The following is a 22,619-nucleotide window of genomic DNA, read 5'->3' on the forward strand; positions in this document are numbered from 1 at the left end:
CATCCTTGCCCATGTGGGTTACATGATGCTGGTGTGAAGCAAATCAATTATTTTATCAATAGCTTAATCTGTTGAGTAGTCTTTAGATCAATACCAATCAATATCATTGATAAATTAATCAAATAAAATCTACACAGGGTTTTCAGTAACCACATAAGTCACTGGACCTGACTAATTTGATTGAGTATATATTTTTTGATGTACAATGTGACATCTTATTGTAATCCGGTGTCAGGCACATTGTGTCACACGGACAGTGGATCTGACACAGCATTGTCACTGTCCTTCTGCCACTCAACTGACACTTTAAAACAGGGTGTTCAGATGTGCACTGGGCTGTGATCTAAGCTGTAACACTAGCCCAGATGCACAGCACACACACAGTTACACACTCACGTCACTTGCTGTGATAGTCCGGGTGGTCCACAGGAAGAGAGAGACAGAGAGAGAGAGAGAGGCAGAAAGAGAAAAGAGCAGTATATCTGAAGGGGGAAACATTAGAAGGGCATCTCTTGTGTTTTCCATTAAGGTAACGGAGATGTGATGGCAGGGATGTTGGACTAGATAAGAACAGAAAGAGACATAAATGGAAAGGGAACACTTTCTTTCCTGGATAACCTGGGGCCAACATGATTTCACTCCAAATGCTCATCTTGTAGACGCTTCAGTGTTAGGTTAGCTTTCTATAAAAAGTTGCATTACTGCTCCATATACAACACAAGCAAGATGAAATGTGCAGTACATTCAAATTTTATACAATATGTAGTACAGATTTTGCGCAGTGGCACCTCAAATTGACAAGACAGAAGTTGGTACTATTTGTTGAGCCAAACTGAGATAACTTAAAGATAATTTCCCTACAGCTGGTTAAGTAAATGTCAGATAGCATTCAAACAAATCAAACACCCAAACCAGGGAGTCTTTGTGTTATGTGGCACACATCTCTGGGGAGTGCCTGTTATTTACACCCTCTCATCCTGTCTAGGTTGGTGCTGTGTGGATGCATCACATTCTCACTTTGTTGTAGATCAGCTTTAGACTGCTTTAACTGTCAGCCGCAGCCCTTTAAATCCCTCAAGGCCCATTCTATTTGCACTAGCCATTAGCCGAGGAAAAGGCCTCTGTCTGTCGCCCAGCTTATTTAGCAACTCTTTGTTTGTTTTTCCCTTGCTGATTCCTATTTGATTGTTCCATTCCTCACTCCTCATTGATGCTGACTTTGTATTCCTTTTTTGTTAGTGTTTCAGTGTATACGTTTGGGGAATAGTTGGGGGTGGGGGTGGGGGTTCAAAGCTCTAAAGGACGGTCTAATCACATGCAGGCATGCTGTCAGAGGCTTTAATCGCCTTTGTCAGCCGTGTCTCTGAGTTCAGAAAGGGGCCGACGTCCCTGCATGATACCCACTGCTGTGCTTATACTGGAGATACATAAACTTTGAAAACAAAGGGAGGAAGGCAGAGGCAGAAGGCTTTGATCCGACTAAAAGTTGCCAGTTGCCGTTCTTGTACATACTATACCGTACAAAAGTTTGGTCTGACCCAGGCTGAGTCTTTGAGAAAGTGCCAACTGACAAATGTCACAGATTTCATTGTGGTCAATTGACACTCATGACCAATGTCTTCAACCATCAAAGTGAAGTATTATCCTGCTAGAAGCATTCTTTGTGTAAATAGACTCAGTGAGTCACCATAACGGCACTACAGAAACAGAAAATGTCTGAACTTCGATCTTAAACACAATGTTGTTTGTGAGACCTTGTATCACCAAAATATAAAACTTTCATGAGCTGTTTTCCGGTTTGTGACAGTGCATTTCTTAGCTAATACAAAGGGTATTTAAATTTGTTGTAAAAACTGGGAGAATATAAGGCACACTTAATATATTATCAAATTTTTTGGGTACTTTGCATTATTAACAGTATTAGAGTTTACTGCAGTTATATACATATTGCTGCTGTTTCAAAGTCACATATGCTGGCTTTAATAACAAATACTTGTTTTGTAGAATAATAGAAAAAAAACATTATAAAACACATTTAGATCCATGATAGAATCTATGGATATCTGTCTAATGTTGTGATACAGGTATGTATTTCTCCACCACACTGGACACAGCCTGTCGGAGGAGAGCAATGCTGATGATGAGAAGTACAGAACAGACAGAACTCCTGGCATTGAAGCGCATAATTGCTCGGAAATGTCATTTATGTTCTTATTTTAACAAAGAAAGTCAATATGGCACATACAGTAAAGAGCGCAAGCTATTAAGGTAAATTTAATTATCTGCCCCTCTAATTTATTTTTCCTAAAGAGAGATTTATCATGCATCAAAAGTAATTGGTGGGTGTGGGGGTTGTTTATGTGTGTGTGTGTGTGTTTTTACAAATTATTCATGCATACTTTAATGAGTGAAATTTAACCCAACACTGTACATCCACTGTACCTCAAAATTATTCTTCTCCTGGAGGAACTTTAAGAGGAAATTGTGTCATTCAAAGTTTTATAACTTTTCTTTTAGCCCTAACCTGAACATTATTGCACAAAGATCACACTTATACACACTTCCCTCAAGAATGTTTAAATATAGAGCAGACAAGATGGGTAGCTCAGGATATATCCCAAAGAATACTATCAAAATGACATTGTGGTGGAGTGCAGTTAATGATGGCATGGCTAATTGATATTAGAGCAAAGGATCAATCTTGCAGCTCTGCCAAAGAAGAACAGCTCCAATAGTAAGATGTTTGTCCCCAAGGTCATATTCTGTTACTCTAATATTGACCTTCCTGTTCCCTCCTGACATTCTGTCCAAATCACATCCTGTTGTTATTGTACAACCACTTAGGTATCTGTCTTCTCTTTCATCCAATACATCTTCACTCTGATGGCCTACGTGGAAAGTTATCAAAGTCTGACAATAAAATCACTAAAATAACTGATCTAAGTATTTTATACTTTAAACAGATGAAAATCCTCATTAAGCCCACAGATTTACAAATTCTAAGCAATAATGCAGTTGTTCAGCATTAACATTAAGGAACCACTGCATTTTGTAATGGTCCAGCTAAGGCCTGTGTAAATAAAACCAAAAATCTGGAACTGGAACATCTAAGGAAGTAACCTCAATGAAAAACTATGATGGTGTCCGATTTGACTAGAAACACCAAAAGTTAAATATTTACTAGTAACAGGAAACAAAATAGGTGAATAAAATTAGTTTAAAAGACCAGGTGGAATTTAGTGAAAGGTCCTCTTAGCTCTTGAGTTTCTTACAGATACTGGATATTTATGAATTGATTCAGCAGTGTCAGTCAGTCCTGCACTTTGCCAGGGGCACTAATCCATGTGATGGAATTCATATGTCTACTTCATATTAAGTTTCCTGTGTAGCTTATTGACCTTTTCATCCAGCATCCTCACTGATCTGAGCTGGCCCATTCACAGAAGCTGTCTAGAGCCATTATTTCACTCCTTTCATTCTGCTTCCAGTGAAAAACACTTCAGCACTTAACACACTGCTTCTCTTCGAGGTGACTTGGAAGGTGGGCTTGAGTTTAACAAGTTTGTTGAATGTCTCAGTGTGATGAACACATGTTAATTGTTGCGTTTGTGTCTTCATTTTGTATTCATGCATCTGTTTTTGTAAAAAAAAAAAATGTCTGTATGCTTTTGATGACATACAAACATACAGTTTCCAGTGGATACAGGCTGAGGGAGGCTGAAGAATTTCAATAGAGTCTGGATGCACATTTACACAGAGTGTCACAAAACTCTTATCACCATGGCACATTCATAGTGTCATGCATTGTTATTTAGGCAAGTGGCGTTGTATGCTGGATTGTGTGTGCCATCATTTCTTCTTCTGTTTGATGAAAAGTTATTCTCTTAACACCCAGTTGCACCAAATCAAAGTCGCTATGCATGACTCTTCCTGACTCTCCTGTAAGACATTCATATTTCCAGCCTCAGTATCTCTCACGTGTCTTTAACGCAACCACACAAACACTCTTCCTTTCACACAGTCAGGCACACACATGCACGTTTTTTAATTTGCCTACCTTCTCGAACGCTACCACAAATGAAGAGAACCCTTGTTCTTTAACTCGAATATGATGAATACCTTCTCTTCTTCATGTTGAAAAGATCTTCTCTCCATTTGCCCTTTTAGCCAGCTCAATACAGAAAAGTGCTTGATTATATCCCATTAGCACAGTTATTTAGACCAAAGACCTTGATTAAAATGCAGAAATATGACTTTCCTGTCTAGTGTACTCTGAAATCTCGAACTCAATTTGCCTAAGACTGAACAACTAAATGAATGTTAGAGTAAGGTAACCATCAAAAGTGTATGTAAATTTTATTGCTCTATGTATGGAATATACCTACATGAAATCTACATATTTATTTATTATTATTTAGTTCAGGTTGTGTTTTGGTCACATTAAATACTTGCTTTTTACATACCACTTACTCTTCCATACCATTATAGGGGACCTATTATGCTTATCTCCAGCTCTACATTTCCATTCTGTAATTCCACTTGAGTAGCTTACATGATTCACTGTTCAAAAAATCCTTATTTATCTTATAAAGGCCCTTTATGCTGCCCTTTAGTTCATCCTCTGTCTGAAATAAGCAGTTTTAGCTCCTGTCTCTTTAAGCCCACTCTCCCTAAAAGCCCACTTTCTTTTGATTGGCCAACTTCAGGAAGCCAGCCAAGGGGTTTGTGAGCTGCTGTAACCATGGACGTAGAAGGAGAACTGTAGCACGTTCAATCTGGAAACGTGTGCACCATTTCCTGGTTAACGACATGCTTTTTCAAAACAGTATACAACGGGCTTTGAAGCATGTTTTCTCTCGCTTGGTGGATGTGTCAGATATGTTTGACTTCCACACGGGCAGCTAACTTCCAGTTTAGCCCTCCACTAACTTGAATGGGAATAAAATGATTCAATCGTGTTGTTCTTCTCGACTTTCCAAATTTTATTGAACCGAAGGTTAGCGGCAAGTAAAGCCATCAGTCCATCAAGAAACTAACTAACTTTTCTTCACAACCAAAACATAACTTTCTTGCCAAAAATCTCAAACAACCTCCAAAAATTTGAGCAGGGTAGTCTCGCATAGCCACATGTGTCACCACATTTTGTTTTAGTGAGAGAAAGCACTACGAGCAGAGTGGTCAAATACTGAGATAGACTGACTTTGTGGATGAGCAGATCATGTCAGCTAGGAATTTTTGCTCACATGGATTACCATCCATCCACTGACAACCGCTTATCCTGCATACAGGGTCGCTGGCATCAGGCGAAAGGTGGGGTACACCCTGGACAGGTCGCCAGTCCATCGTAGGGCCACACACAGACGAACAACCACTCACGCTCACACCTAAGGACAATTTAGGGTCACCAATTAACCTAGTCCGGAGCACCCGGAGAGAACCCACGCAGACACGGGGAGAACATGCAAACTCCACACAGAAAGGCCGGGGCAACCAGGGTTTGAACCCACAACCTTCTTGCCTTCACATGGATTACTTTTACATACATTTACCTCATTTTTAAAAAGCTTTGGCCACATTTAGTATGAACATCTGACATTGTAACATTATATTTGACAGAAAAAAAATCCTCTATATTTCAGTTTTCTATAACACATTGTGTGTTCTGTAAAGTTCTGAGAGACTGTGACTGAAGGTGATTGGCACGTACGAGATGACTGGCTGTTATTTTCTTGAAGGTATGCTGCAGGTTTAAAGAAAACTGCCTACTGGGCCATATGAGACATCGCTGAATACACCTGCTGCAGTCTTGTTTTTAACAGTGTACCTCTGCTATCTTTTTAATTAATATCTGCCTTGAGGCGACTAGTTAGATACAAACAGAAAAAAATCCTCGGTGCATATCAATGGTCTGCAAATCCAGTATAATATTCCCTCAGTGGTCAACATGAATTTAATTAAGTTCTCTTCAAATGATAAATAATTTCACAAATAATTCATCTTGATGTTTTTGAATGAATTATTTTTGGCAATGAATTTCTGTACACATAAAGCACTAATATTACCAATTATTTATAAGAATCCAGGTGTATTAAGATGGATCTACAAACACTACAGGCATGAGCTATCCATCAAATTATTTTTGTTTTATATTTTATTAATTTATTTTTAAGTTTTGTAATATTTAATATCATCAGCACCAAGAGAATATCCACTGGCAGGTTATGGAAAGTCTTTGTGCAATTATGATGTGATAGTCTTGAATGAGCATTTAGAGGGACTAGGAAATTACTTTAATCCTTTGACAGCAGTATGCCAATTGATGCAGTCACAAAATCATAGAACCATACGCCAGCTGTTAAACTGTGATGATGCAATAGTTTCCTGAGACAAATGTGATGGTGCATCATTAGCTTCCATGGTCTGTCATTTTGTATTGGGAAACACTGAAAAAGGACATTAAAACACATTTCAAAGCACTAATACTTTAAGCACCAGTCAGCTCTCAAAAGTTTGTTTACAATTCTTCTTGGGGAAATAAACACCACGAGGGAGGTCACATCTGCCATTGCCAATGTATGTTCCACTCTGAGCATCTAACACCTAATAGCCATTAATTACAAATCAAGAAAACCAGATTTGACTGAGCAAATGGGAAGCATGCATATATCTCTAACCACAGGCCAGTGTTGAAGAGACTTCAAATTGGCCTCTGAATACGATTCTAGCTGAAGGGTGGAGTGCAACATCTTATCTGAAGCATTAGTACACACAATTTCAAGCACCAATTTATATGCCTTCTAGCAATTAGAAAAAAAACAGAGCATGAGCAGTAATCTTTTATGTGGCGAAAATGTGAACTAATGTAATGAATTAAGAATAATTTGCCCAAAGCAAGTGTGTGTGTGTGTATGTGTGTGTAAGCTTCGGTACGAGGTGCATGCATATGTGCATTTTAAACCAAAGAACACAATTGATAAAATACCATTTTTATCATTTCCAAAGTAAACTGGCACTGTGCACTTGACAAGGCAAAATTGGTTGTGTAGATGCTTGAGGGAAAAAAATATTGGGTGTGCAAGGTTATCTCTTGGGAGAAGAGAGAGAGAGAGAGAGAGAGAGAAATTAAATCAAACCCATGACTAGCCATTCCTCAACCAACTCATACAAGGACAAGAGCAAATGTTTATTAGTAATTGCTTTTTTATTTTATCTTTTCATCTTTTTTTTCCAGATAGATCACAATGAACACAGCCTTTAGACAATAGCAGTTGAAATAATCCATACAAATGAATGTCTGGTCTTTTCACCAGTTGCCCATTGTAGCGTGGAGCCCTATGCTATCAGTGTGGGCTTGGGGGTGAGGGGACGAGACTGACAAACATTGGGTGCTTGTTTTAACTAACCAAAATGGCATGTTGTCTCTATGTGTGTGTGAAGCAGTGACTGTCTGAGTCTGTGTGCACCTGCATCAGTGTGAGTCAGAGACCAGAGGCGGTCAGCCACATTCAACAAGGCCCTGTCCTAATCACTTGGTAAAACCAACAGTCTTAAGTGGGCAAAAATAACCCACTCTAGATTTGAGTAATGCACTGCCAAGAGTGTATGATGCCAACAGTGTATAATTAGACAATAATGAGAGGCCTTACATTATGCTCAATCCCCAACTATGCGTTGACCTCAGCAGCAGCATCCGCTCTATTAGACAGCAAATAGCCTGAGAGAGGGGCCATGGCTTTAAAGAGTACCTTCCATCCACTGGTCCCAGCTCATTTCCTGCCAACAGTTGGTGAGTGTAGAGACAATGGCCAGGCCAGGGGAACACCATTAGAGGGGACAGTACTTTAAATGTGCCTGAACTGTGACAGTGACTGTTTATGGCAGCCAGACTGAGTAAAAGAGTCCTTGTGCGACCTCTGCATTTTGTTTTAATTAATGCCCAAATAAAAGAGACCACAGCAATAGAGGCTTGATTTGAGTTGGAATTAAATCTATAGTACACAGGTAACAGAAATTAAATGAGGAAGAAAATTAATTGTTTTGTCAAACAATGAGGGCATGAAAATCAAGCGTGCACACACACACACACACACACACACACACACACACAGACACACAGAGAGTAGAGAATGCTTGATCCAGCATGAAGACTGAGCACAGTGAGATAAAAAACAAAATAAACCGTGACATATGAGGAAGTGTCCCATTTGTCTGGGTAGTGTTTCGCCCTCTCTTTCAGCCTTCATTTACCTGTAAGGGGAAATACATTTAAATGTAAGGCAGTATGCTGCTGAAGTGCCCGGGTGTTTGTGTGTGAGTGTCTAGGTGTATGCATGCACACATTTTTGTTAGGATCACAGTTGCAATGCGCACTTTGAACAGCACATTTTAACAGTTTGTACTGTTTGTATGATGTGAATGTCAGGCCTGCTTGATATATCCAGATATTTGAGAGAGATAACAAAAAAATCTCATTTAAAAATAACCGTAAATATTTTCCTCCTCCGTCAAATCTTCCAAGCCCTCTCTAAAAACAGCCTCTGCCATCTCCCAGGAAAAGAGTAAGGGTAAGCCGAAACCAAATACTTTACAGACGAAAGAGAGGAGAAAAGCTAACAGTTGCTTTGCTCCTCAGAGGCAAGAAAGCAAACAGCTGAAGTGGAGAAAAGTAAGCAAATGGATAGTGAAGTAAGAAAAACATAAGCAAGTAGGCAAAATATACAGCAGAATGGCAGAATGACAGGAGAATGGCCAAACATGTATCTGAATTAAGAAAATGATACAAGAACAGAAAGATCAAAATACTCAGATGTGACATGTCTGTGGGATAGAATGTGTTATATCTGCTGTCAAGATTCCAACTCAGCTCAGATACACTTTACAGTAAACACACCAGTATCCATATGAATGTAAGTCACTGTTCACTCTCATGGCTGCATCTCACATAGATTTGGTGACTGTGGTCGTATTTTCCAGAGCACCTCTAGTCTAATAGTCTACTGTTCTGCTTATTTTACTGTCAGAGAATATTAGAAAAAGAACCCCCCATTTTTATTTCAGAGAGTGGCCGAAATGTGCCAAAATTTTCAAAAATAAATGTCTGTATCTTTTTTTTTTTTTAAGAAAGCCTGAATGTGAAGACACTCGGTTATATAAACCGTGTACCTAATCAGCTAAGACATCAAAGTAACTTTAAATAGAATTTCAGATGTCAAGTTTCTCTGCAAAGTATGATAATTCTAACATGTATTGAGAAGGAGTACATACATAAACAACACAGACTGCTGAAAAAGAACCTCTTTTGGTCCTTTATAGAAAATGCACATTCTGGTGGACCAGGGCTTTATAAGCAGTCACAAGCTCCACAGATACAACAAGCTCTCCGCAGAGACAGTAAGGCAGTTTTATGATCACCAAGGAAACCACTCCACTTTCCATATGGCAGGTTTCTTTTTTGGAAAGAAAGTAAAAACATAACGAACACAAAATACGCATACTCGTTATTGTTAAAGAAAATAGCTGCCCTGTAAAAATCTGCTCAGTAAAAATATTCAAACTGTTATCTTGTGGTTGTTGCTTTTTGTTGTTGGTTTGAATTGTATTCTAGATCAGCTGGCTCATTAAGCTTTCAACAGTTATTGTATTTGATCCAGCTGGATCTCAGGGTAAAAAGAGGCGACATCTCAAAAGCACTGAAGCTAGCCTGCAAAGATGCAGAATAGAGAGGAAAAAAAACACCAACAAAAACCCAAACTAAAGCAAACTCACAGAGTTCGACAGCTACTAAGGCAACTTTTGCCAAATACAATATAAGCCCATGTATATTGCAACACAACTATATATTAATTTAATAAAATACACAATATAGCTTTTGTACACATAACAATTTGGCTCAAATGCACAGAAATTGCAGTAAAATCAATAAAAAATGTCAGTTTTTTGATGTAAACACATCTAAATTGGATACATTTATACATATAATGATATTATGTATAGTGATAATGTGAAGGGACATTTTCTTGTTTGTTTATATTTTTGGATATTTGTCTTCGAAACAATGGCAGTGTCCTTTGCAGTTCTTTGAGTTAATACCCCACACTTTCCCTTAACTCGAGGACACTTTTTGCTGAGATTCCTCATTTCTTTTTTTCTTATAAAATGTATAAATATTTTGTTAATATTTGGACACTATACATGGATTCATACATATAATCATCTATATAATCATATAGATATAATTTTTTCACAGTTGAGGAAAAATGTCCCGTTTTATACAACTTGTGATTGCCTTGAGGCATAGTCACACACATGATAATTCACTGTACACAAGGGACTGAAAGCTGATGATGTTCATGTATAAGACAATTACACAGATGGCCAGTTGTGTGTAAGCATTAGTGTGTGTGTGTTTGTGTTTGTGTGTATGTAGGGGCATCAGCGCATGTGTGTGTCAGCATGTGTATGCGCAAAGAGTAGAGCACATGTGTAAAAACTGGTGCGTGCAACTACACCAGTCAGCAACATGAATGTTTAAATAGAGGCGTGAGACAGACACAACTTACACATGTGGCTACAAATGACAGGTGAAACATGGTTACACTGTTAATAATTCTCCTTCAGCGTAGCATTTAAGCTCCTCCAAATACGAGTCCATAACTAACCCCTGTGAGCACACCCCTGATTAAACAATCTCCTTATGTTCACACACCGTATCCATCACACGTTAAACACCTATATTAAAGTCAGAAAAGATAAGGTTGTTTTGTGTGTTTCCATCTTTCACTGTCCAGATTAGTATTTGTTTCTCTTTTTCTGCATCGATTGTCGTGTCTGACCATAAGTAGTCCTTTTTCATTCAGTTTCTATGGCCATCACACATAACAGAAATCCACCTACACATACTTAGATATGTAGGATTTCACGAGAGACCATGAACAACACACTTATGAGCTGGTGGGCACTTAGATAATAGCTTGCGAGGTGCCAGAGACATAAGCCTCTGCAGTTTGCTTAAGAATCCAAAACAAAAAGAGTTTATAAATTCAGCAGAATTCAGATGTTTGTTACCCAGTTCATTTTCGTTGGTAGGGATCTTAACACCAAAACTGGTGCCAAATTACAGTAATAAATGCGCTTTTGTCCGTCCAGTGTCGGTACTTTTCAACAACAAATACAGTGAAAAGAGCTCCTATCATAAGAGCAATTTAACCTTTTTGATGTGTTTTGGTGACAGTTTTGGCATGAGAGTTTTTGGAATAGCGTTCTATTCCTCTCTCTACCTCCCTACTTATTTTTGTTTTGCCGTCCTTTTAGTCACTTCCTGAGTGTGCCAGTGGCCTCACTTCCTCTGCAGTCCTGCAATAATTTGTCGATGTCCCTCACCACCTGGTCAGCGTCCATTCTGTCACGGTTCGCGTCGGGATCCACCTGCTCCAGGACACACTCCATTTCAACTGTTGCCTCTTGGCTGATCCTGGAGCGGGCCTCTGCGAGCACCTTGGCCACTGGATCTGAGGGAGGCAATGGTGGGTAGACCCCCTGATCCCTGGATTGTTTGGTTGGTGACAGGTACTGACCATCAGGAGGCCCATAGTGGCCAGAGCAGGTAGCAGGAGGAGGTTTGCCTTCAGCCCCGTCAGCTGGGCTTTTGACTGAAGAGCATGGAGACATGGTGGAGCAGCCCTTGGTAGGGCTGCTCGAGGCTGAGGGTACCTCTTGGAGCAGTGGACTGAGGGCACGTTTCACCTTCAAGTAGGGCTTGACATTGGCCACCAGGATGGTGTGGTCACGCCTCTCTTTTCCAAAAGTACAGAATGTCTTCTTGCCGTTGGGATTGACAGTCTCATAGGTCTCTGTCTCAGGCACAGTCTCCATCCCTGCTGGCACAAACATATTGTTGCGGTAGTCAACGCCCTCTGCCTGGTTTCCTCCAGCGGGGAACTGGGGCATCCAGCAGCGGTCAGAATGACCCAGCACTCGGCACTCCTCCGTACAATTCACACAATCCTCATCTGCAGACAGAATGAAAGGGAGGGGATGGATAGAGAAGAAAGGGATACTTGTGTCAGTATTGTGCCTAGAATAATGTAAAACCACACAGGGAGAGGGTAATAGAATCATAGTACTATTATAAAACTGAACTGTACAAAGAGTTGGAGCCCAAAGTTAGGGAAGTAGAGCCAAGGCTAATGAAATTATGTAAAAAGAGTAAGAGCCAGCTAAGGATGCCCTGTTCCAAACACACATGTAACACACACACACACACACACACACACACACACACACACACCTTTCTAAGGGACTGGGGGACACCTGCTAGCATTTTCCAAAGCTCTGATCAAGGGGATGGCACAGCATACAGAAGAGATGGGGAGGGAGCGAGAGAAAAACAACAACAGTTGAGGTTTGGCAAAGGCATAGTGCCGTTATCATAAATTCATGTCAGTGGGCTTTGAAGCCCTCCCTAGACTGAGAGACTGTGCCAAATGGCTTGTGCTTCTTCCCTGTGTGTTTGTGCCTGTTTATTTGTGTGCTCCTTGTTGTTGTGTGTGCGCGCATGTGTGTAGCGCAAGTGTGAGTGTGTGTTCCCCTCTTTCATCTCTATTCAGAAAGATGCACACTCTGGCTGATTATGGGAGTGCTCATGCCTGTGTCAAACAGATCCAGAACTTGGTTTAAAAAAATAATAATAAAATAAAAAGAGGAGCGCATTTTTTTCCTCCTCCTCTTGGGCGTGAAGTGAAAAATAGAGGAAAAAAAACTGAGCATCTGTTGTCCCATAAATGGAATTTTTCCATTGGCCGGGTGGGATGAAACCCAGAGAAGTCACACAGACAGACAGGATCCTAACACTTGAGACTATATGAATGGAATTGGTACAACTAGTTCCTTGTTTCTCATCAACATCCACACATCAGACAGTGTAATATATTTTAAGTGGTCAGTTACAACAAACTCTGATGAAAAGACATAAACAGTGATTGTGTATCATGTATCACGTCAATCATTATGTAACCAACTGAAAGTGTAACCTTGACATGGTACAGGTACAAAAAATGCAATAACAAACTAGCATTTAACACTGCTCTCCAGTAAAATCCAAAGGTTGCTTACACAGGCTTCTAAACAAATACAGCAGCTCAGGGAAATTTGCATATTGGTGTTGAGATACAGTATGGGATGCATCTCTGCCTGTTTGTGGAGCCAAACACTGCAGACAAACACCACACTTATAATTTCTTATAGCAATGCAGCAATTATAGTAATAAGACAATAACACTTGCTTGTTTGCTAAAATATACTTTTTGGAACAAAACTAACTGCAACAGAACTGAGGCAGCTTTCTTTGTTAAGAGGAATTAGGCAAGTCTGTTCATAGGACCTTAATTTCTGCATTATTGATGTTTGTATAGCCCATTGTATAGCAGATATCTGAACTAAAACATATTCACAGACTTAGCAATTCCATACTTTTATAATTCACAGAAAACTTCTTCTTGTCACCTTTCACCTCCGCTGCTGAATGTTAATGATTTAAACCTTGATTGCTCATGATGAATCTTGGTCCTTGCTTATTGCGTGTGGTACCAAAACCACACAGTAAATCAGTTTAATTTAGCCTCGTGTAACAGGCCGATTGTGGATTGAAGTTTAAATCAAAGTCAGTAGGTGACATTTTGAGGGACATGTTAACTAAGGGATTGAAAATGTTCTCTAAATGTAAGAAGACAACATTACTGTTAGGCACTGTAAAGCCATCCCATTAATTATGCATCGCATGGACCTTTACAGTATAGAGAAACTGTTGCTTCAAAGACCACAAACTTGGGACTAACACACACAATCATTTTGTTGATGCAAATGAGCAGAGCAGAGTGGATGTGCTTGAGTGCACTTGGCTGGGCGGTCTTTGCTGTGTTGCGGGTCACCAGCCTTGATTCCCCAGAGACTGCCCTCCTAAGCTGTAGAGATGAGCTTAACACTTCACAAATGTCTGAAGAAGCCAAACAGCGCTGGCAAAGAGAGGCTGACATTTCCCATGTCGAGGCAGTCATCTGGAGAGGAAATACGGTGCGCTGGAAAGCAGAGGCCAGACCAGTTTGAGATGGACTACATTTAAATGGTGTGGGGGTGAGTGAATGCATCTGCGCACACTGAGAAACATTCGTCTAGGTGTGCCTGTATTTCTGCAAGAGTGACTTGAGTAAGAAATTATTAGAAACATGTCAAAAGCACAAAGATTGGCGATTTGTTCATTTAGCTTGTACATACAGTACAGAAAACAAACCTGAAGACACTTTCCAACCTGAACACGCTATTGCTGTTATCCATCACCAAGCCACAAAATATAGACCCTACGTGTAACCAGCCTTAGCAGCTAGACAACTACTGCCTTTTTGTGCATTCCAGACACACACAATTGACTTGGCCCCTACAATGTCTTCATGCTCTCAGCGATGATTGTCCATTCACTGTGTGTATATTAAAGCATAAATAATCCATGGAGACATATTTCCCTCTATTTAGTTGGAGGAAATCTCTGATAGATTATTCATGTCTCAGCTGCACGTTCAACCTTGAGGCGTTCTCCTCATATCTATGGCTAACAATATGACATATGAGAGCAAGGGTGACATTCATCTCCCTCTCTCTCTATCTGCTCCACCAGCTCTCTGGGATGGGCAATCGAAGCCTTCACCAATCACACATTTGCCTGCAATGATTTGGCTACCAGGGGCGTACTCACCCCCCTTGCGGTTTCTCTCTCATCGCTGTGTATGGTCCAAGATAAATTACACTGATGGATACACTGGAACATGCAATCATTTGTCACAATTGGATTCATCTCTCAGTCAATGATTTGATATGGTACAGTGATAAAACACACTAATAATTGGCTTTATTCATTATTTTTGAATATACAGTAAATCATTAAGAAAAAGGATCATATTAACATGTTAGCTTTGCTATTTCTACATCACTTTACACCTGCTTATACTGTCCACTCAATTATGTTTTGTGTTGATATCCTGTTAGTAGATCTTTCTTTTTTGCAAGATCACTGCTTCCATTTTTTACTGAAAGTCTAAGTATTTGTTGTAAAATCAAAACCAGAAGATAGCTTGTACCTCAAGATATCAATCTATGTTTACAACAAGCAGTATTTTTTATCTGTCAGTGTTCACTCTTATCAAGTTTGCAATCTTGGGCACTGATTTTGAATGGCTAAAGAAAAAAGTGTCCATGCATTTTACATACAAGCCTTGAAAATAGCCAGTACATCTTATAACATTGGCCCTGAACCACAAGGGGACAATTCAATAATGCATATATATATGATATGCAAGAATTTTAGATAACTCTGTGACTAAAACATCTTGAACATCAGAAAGAAAAGAAGAGAGGAAGTGGGAAGGAAAGTGTCACTGAATCTCTGATTGAATTGTCATGAGGCAGGCACAGTTGATGTTTGTATCTTTGAAGGCTTATTATGGACACTTGACCTGAATCCCTGATTGAAATCAAATATTTATTACACCTCTATTGCCAACAAAAAAGTTTAATTAACTCCACACACTCTTTTGTACTTGTGGATGCTTTTTTAACAGCGAGCAGCCAGAGCTATCTTACTACCTCTGGCAGGGTTAATTGCCTTGCTTTAGGGCAGAATAGCAAGACAGGGTAACAATGAGTTAGATAGGATAGCTATGTAGCTGCCAGTTATCTTTACTGCTAAGAGCACATGAAACAGATATAAAAGTAGAAAAGCTGCTCTGAGAAATCTTTGCGCAATAGCAAAAGGCCACACGGTGTCAAACAAGCCTTTGCACTGCAAAAAGAGGGAGAAGAAGTAAATGATCCTGGTTCACTGCGTTATTTGTCATCAGACATTGCAGTGCCTCCTAAAAGCACCCAGGGTGATATAGGCAAGTGAAAGATAGAAGAATGAAGGATTTGTTAATTACTTTGCTGAACCAATGAGGTGCCTTATCTGAAATGTAAAAAGTCCCTATGCAAGCGACGGGGGAAGTCTTAGGATCAGTTCTTGCAGAAGAAATTAGGAATAATTGGAATTAATCATTTCAATAATGAATTCCATTTAAAAGCATAGTACAGCATCTTAAACATTATGTTTAATGACTGACGTATTCAAAACAGAAGAAGACAAATCAACAGAGCGCTACATCTAGTGTGTATTGAGATTGCATATGTACTATATGCCTGTACATGTATGTGTCTTTCCGTGTGCGTGACAGTGAATGCGCATTGTATGATTTACTTTATGCCTATGACTTGATATTTCTAACCAAAAAACAGCTGAGATAGACTTGCAATTCATCTATGACAAAAGTACACAATAAAAGGATAAAGAAATGATTGAATGAATTCTTAATAACTTTAAGAGTAATGTTTTTTCTTTTTTTTCAGAAACAAATGCTGTCCTCTTTGCTTTCTGATCTAGACCACTAAGCCTTTGTTGTGTAGTTGTGGGGGGATTTACAAGAACAGGAAACTATTATTAGTATCTCATTTTTCAGCCTACCCTTTCCTAATACTTGTTGAGGATAACCATGCGAGTGCAGATGCAACAGAAAGTACACAACAAAGAATTGAGGATGGTTGTGTATATCCATATGGACATACAGTAGGCCCTATACACCCACCCACACTCACCCACCCACCACACACACACACTCCATTTGATATGATTCACAACCCAGTGTCCAGTGTAAAATGTCAAGATTGAATGAGGTTGATATTAAAAACCTCCAATAACCCAAAGGGGTCAGAAAGAAAGTCTGAAGGGGGGAAAAAGCTTAATACAGTTAAACCCACTGGACTATTAAATTGTGTGTTCTGCTGTCATTGAGTTAGTAATCATATACAAACAGCAACATTTATTATAGGTATCATGAAAACCTCCCGCAGCCATCTCAGCATCACAGCAAAAGCGAAGGTATTTCTTCTGCTGAGCCATAAAATGCCCTTCATCTCTTTCAAAATTATTAACACAATGCCTCTCTGTTTTCCTTCCAGAAAAAGTATTTTACCAAATTAACACTTGATTAATGAGGGCCATGGGCCATGTAAAATCACATATATTGGTGCAAAATGGTACAGGGCTCTACCTCAACAGTAACAGAAAGTAACCGGTCTCCACTCCTAGAAAGAGTTGTTTTTCTCCTCTCCTCGATTTAATATTTCAAATTTTCAGGGTGGAAGCTTTCAGTATGGTGCGTGAAGGATGTGCACCTAAACCTGTGAGTATAAAAGTGTGCTTGTGTGTATCAGTGTGTGTCATAAAGCATGGTGTGATTTCCCTAAACACCCTTTTCTCCCTCCAGACGCCTGCCCCACTGGCCCTACATGCCCATCCCTCCTCGCTTTATTACCCAGCCCTGTGATTAATGTCCCTCTGTCACACACTGCTTCCCAGGGAGGGAGGGAGGAACCAAGAGAGGGCTGTACACACAGGCTATGGCTAACAAAGCAGCATCAGCAGCAAGCTTAACACAGGACAACTTTAGGGTGTTCCCTAAGTTCAAAAATGGTGCAAGTAAAAACCTACAAACACAACAGTTTAGCTTCCATCTTAGTGGTGGTGAATCATTTTACCATCATGCACACCTGGGTAGCCATTAGACAGCTTTATGAGCTACCAAAGTAGCCTATGAGGATGGAGAATGATCCGAGATAATGTGCGAGTGTGTTTGTGCGTTGAGGTTGTGTTGTGGTAAATATCCCCCAACCCACCCAAGGTGGACAGGAGGAATGGCAGCTGACGAATTGCGCAGAGCATCTGTGACAGACCATGACTGCACCTGTTCACCTGAGGGAGCTCACAGTGTGTGTGTGTTTGTGTGTGCATGTGCGTGTGTTATTGTGTTTTTAATCTCCTCGCCTACTGCTCTGTAGCCCAGCTGATCCATCCCACGTCCTCAGCCAATCAGGGTGACTAAATATTTGAACTGCACAGATGAAAGAGTCCCCACTCTGACTGAGCCTAATGTTTAGTAAATATCTTAAGACTCACGTTGCTAGTCTACTTAACAACAGAGCGTGCTTCAGATATTCCACATTTTGTTTTCTAAGAAATCAGTTTACAAGGTAGACTACAGGGCTGATTTGTCTTATATATCTCCTATTTTCAATAAATATGGTATTCACTGTAACTTACAGTTGCCACTTTTCAATTTGTGTCTGTTATCTTATGAAACTCCCTCTGTTATTTATTCTGTTGTGAATTTGGCTTTATCACGACACAGACCCAAAGAAATCGAAATTTGATATTTCGCATTACTTCAGATATGGAGCAAGTTAGTTTATATTTCTTTCTCCATACACGGCATTGTTGTGGTGGAAATGAGAACATTACTCAAGTGTGTTACTGCATATGATATTGTTATAATTCTAAAACTGAGCTGTCCCGGAAAAACAGGTTGTTCTCTACAGTTGGCCAGTCTGTTTTGTCAACATTATTTCAAGAGGTTGCAATACAATAGTATTAGCAGGAAACCGTTGTTTTGGTGTATACAACAGAGAATAAAATGGCAAATCAGAACTAGACAGTGCAATTCCTGGAGAAATTGCGGTGTGAATGCTGGCTGTTGAAGGCTAATGCTAAACTGGATTGCTAAACTTCATGCAATCTCTCATTTCAGCCTATCTCTTAAACAAGCAGTAGATGCTCCTGTCTCTCTAAAACCAGCATTTTATATAAGACAGAAAATATAAGAAGCCTAATCTCCTTTAATGTGTGTGTGTGTGTGTGTGTGTGCGCACACAGTTCTATCTCACACAGGCACCGCACTCTACTGGACTCTATGGATACTCCCTCCTCCAATCACACGCACGCACTTGCCCACTGAAATTTTATCGTGCACATAGCCGACCAATAGGACGTCGCTACTGATACGTGCGTGACGTAAAAATACCAGTGTCCCTACTGCCTCAGCATCCTTTTTTCTTCAGCAAATGGCGAACTGAATTCACCACCTCCACGGATGGAGTCGCCACTACTAGAAAATTATCTTTGCACCCAGGCGAGGTGACCCATGTCCTGCCCGGATGAGTGCCCGCCGCTCTCCCGGTCAGAACCGAGTGAGAGGGTGGGTGAGGCCCGGGCGTCCACTTCGCTAGCCTGACCGCCGAGTCCGCACGGCCATAATTGTCCGCTTCCACTGGCAATGGAAAGTGAAACTGGGCAATGCAGAAGTGTACTGTAACTCTGCATTCCCAGCGCGGCCACAAGGACTTGCACGGGAGCGTTGCTAGCTCACCGGCGGTGAAAGCGTGTTACATAAACAGACACGCTGCCCTGCCGACATCTCTTTCGCCGAGTGGTCACAGTGCAGCTAGGCTAGTCCGCTAGCGTGGTGCGCTGTGACCGCTCGGCGAAAGAGATGGTGCGTTCAAGGACACCACGGCCTTTTCTATCGCAGCCCTTGGAAAAAAGTCTAAGCCTTATTATTTATAAAAAAAAAAAAAAATGAAGATTGACAGTGGGACAGAGGCTGATGCACACCGCCAGACCTCCTCCCTCCGTTATGTGTCCAGCATGCATTCATTTGTATTTCATGTGTGGCTTGTGTACACACTGAAAATGCTGTGAATGTTCAACTGATTAAATACAGTACATTACGCGCTTCAGTCTCCACAAAACTGCACGTTCACTGATGCTAAGCTATGATCCGACCTACGGCCCACACTGCTCTCCTGGCTAAGCTCGAGAGAGACAGTTGGAGGTCCCAGGTCTTTGCTGCGCTATTCAAACCACTGGGACAGAAGCCCATGTCCGACATCACTATCCCTATCATCCGAGTGAGACGGTAGTAGGACCTGGGCTTCCTCCTTGCTAGCCGGCTGCCCGGCCCACACAACGGGTCGCCTACATCGCCTGGCAGCCGAATGAAGGGCTGCTGCCATGACAGTGACACAATGCAGCAATGCGAGCTAACTCTGTGTTCCCCGTGCACTCACGACAGTGTCCACGGGAACACTGCTAGCTCACTGACAGTGTGTGTGTTCCTAAAACACACAACCACATTGTAGATATATGCTCAACCGAACCAGCTCAGCGTTCAGCTGACTAGCTGCAACGGCATGAGTCGAGCTAACGCCAATCTAGGTCAGATATAGCCGGAGAGATGCAACCAGCCAACACGTCTCTTCCAGCAGTGCGGCCCATTGCACTTTATCGCAGTGAACAGCGGCTCATTCTCCCAGCAGCAACTCACTGCAGTGGAGAGGAGGATGCCCTGTCCTGACTGCTCTACTGACGACGCGCTCACGGTGACACTGTTGCACCACTGCCATCGACCTGAAAGACGCCTATTTCATGTCGAGGTGACACAGTAACAGGGAATTTCTAGGCTTCTTCTCTCAGGGGGTAGCCTACAAATACATTAGGCTCCCTGTCAACTACTCGCTAGACCCCACACACTCAACAGATGCATGCGAGAAGGGCATGAGCGTTCCTTTCTACTCACGACCTCATGGTCACAGAGAGATTAAAGCTTTGAGTAATCTCCACACAGCGCAGTTGATTTTGCACCTCAACAGCCTGGGGTTGGGATCAATTGGGAAGATAGCTCCCCCCAGCCGCAGCAGCGAGCGGAGTATCTGGGGATTGTGCTCAACTGCAACACTCCAAGAGCTTATCTGTGCGCGTCGCTTGGTGGCCCACAGGCTGTAGCAGGGGACAGCTGCGGCAGCGCTGTCAGTGATGCTGCTGTAGGGCCTCAGGGCAGTAGTCCATCAGGTGGTCCCTCTGGGCTTGCTGCACATGCGATGGCTACAATGTTGGGTTGCCAGCCTGCATCTGGACCTCAAGAGGTAAAGGTGTTGCATGGTGACTCCCCCCCCTTTCAACTCTAGTGCAGGAGGACCTGCGATTCTGGGGGTCTCTCACTGTCTGGCAGCGCAGGTGCTGCTCAGCAGGGTGTCTTCATCCGTGTCAGTCTTCATAGACAAGTCTCTCATTGGATGGGGATCGACCTGCCAGGGGAGTGCAGTGAGTGCAGTGAGTGTTGTGGCTCCCCGAGGAGAGCACATCCACAATCCACTCCAAGCTGTGTTTCTAGTTTGGTGGTGCATTTCCTCCAGCGCATAGATCAACAGACAGTGCGAAGTCCAATCCACGGCTCTGTTGGCGCTGGCAGGGAACCTATAGACGTGGGCATCAGAACACCTGCTGTCTCTGAAAGCCCTTCACGTCCCAGGCTTGAAGAACGGCGGTGTCTGACCTCATGTCGAGGGCTGGCTCCCAACCTGGAGACTGCACAACAATGTGGTTTAGCAGATCTGAGCTCGCTTCGGGAGAGCAGAGGTGGATCTGTTTGCCAACACACACTGCCCGCTGTGGTTCAGTGGGCAAGTCCGTGCGTGTGATTGGAGGAGGTAGTACCCATAGAGTCCAGTAGAGGGCTCCCCCTGTGCTTATAGAACTAGGGTTACCATATCGTAACCTTCGTTATGCTTAACTGTGTACTGTGTGTGCATAACACACAGTTTTGCATATATGTGTTCTCCAATGTAGTAAAGCTTAAAGCTCCATGTTTTGAGTCTCTCTGTGTATGTGCTGTGTCTCAGTGTATTAATGTGTGTGTGTATGTGTTCAGTGAAGAGGACACAGACAGGTGTTCAGAAAATAGCTTAACTTCAGTCCACCAATCAGAACAGAGGACCCAGTCCTTTGATCTTTAATCAGCTAATTTATGTCACCAAGGTAACCAGCTCTACAACAGAGACACATAGGAATATCCCTCTGAAATTATCTAAATCTTTGCCTTAAACAAACCTCCCCAGAGACTAAACTATAGGTCGTATCGATGAAATGACTTGACCGGGAGCGGCAGAAGGCATTTGTGAACAATATGATGTATTTCTTGTTTGGATAAAGTTGAAAAAAGTGACCACTTTGGCGAGTTGAAAAACTGGTACGTTCTGCTCTGGTCAAGAAAATTTGAGGAGAACTTACAATGGCATCGAACTGAGAATTTTCTGTCACTCTTGTCCTTTGGAAGGACACACAGACATACAGTGGGTACGGAAAGTATTCAGACCCCTTTAAATTTTTCACTCTTTGTTTCATTGCAGCCATTTTCCAAAAATCAAAAAAGTTCATTTTATTTCTCAGTAATGTACACTCAGCACCCCATCTTGACAGAAAAAAACAGAAATGTAGAAATTTTTGCAAATTTATTAAAAAAGAAATACTGAAATATCACATGGTCATAAGTATTCAGACACTTTGCCGTGACACTCATATTTAACTCAGGTGCTGTCTATTTCTTCTGATTGTCCTTGAGATGGTTCTACACCTTCATTTGAGTCCAGCTGTGTTTGATTATACTGATTGGACTTGATTAGGAAAGCCACACACCTGTCTATATAAGACCTTACAGCTCACAGTGCATGTCAGAGCAAATGAGAATCATGAGGTCAAAGGAACTGCCTGAAGAGCTCAGAGACAGAATTGTGGCAAGGCACAGATCTGGCCAAGGTTACAAAAACATTTCTGCTGCACTTAAGGTTCCTAAGAGCACAGTGGCCTCCATAATCCTCAAATGGAAGACGTTTGGGACGACCAGAACCCTTCCTAGAGCTGGCCGTCCGGCCAA

The 22,619-nt window shown here is 41.5% G+C and overlaps 1 protein-coding gene across 2 annotated transcripts in view; it reads right to left on the reverse strand.

The window, feature by feature from the left end:
• Positions 1 to 9,055: 9,055 nt before the first annotated feature.
• Positions 9,056 to 22,619, reverse strand: part of pcdh17 (protocadherin 17) — a 59,143-nt gene continuing 45,579 nt past the window's right edge. For both annotated transcript variants that reach the window (XM_046032937.1, XM_046032936.1), the window contains exon 5: positions 9,056 to 12,008. In XM_046032937.1, the coding sequence (XP_045888893.1) occupies positions 11,311 to 12,008 (698 nt within the window). In that variant the 3' untranslated portion in view covers positions 9,056 to 11,310. The remainder of the gene's footprint in view (positions 12,009 to 22,619) is intronic.

The sequence above is a fragment of the Micropterus dolomieu genome, linkage group LG20 (assembly GCF_021292245.1).
Source record: "Micropterus dolomieu isolate WLL.071019.BEF.003 ecotype Adirondacks linkage group LG20, ASM2129224v1, whole genome shotgun sequence".
Taxonomy (NCBI): Eukaryota; Metazoa; Chordata; class Actinopteri; order Centrarchiformes; family Centrarchidae; genus Micropterus; species Micropterus dolomieu.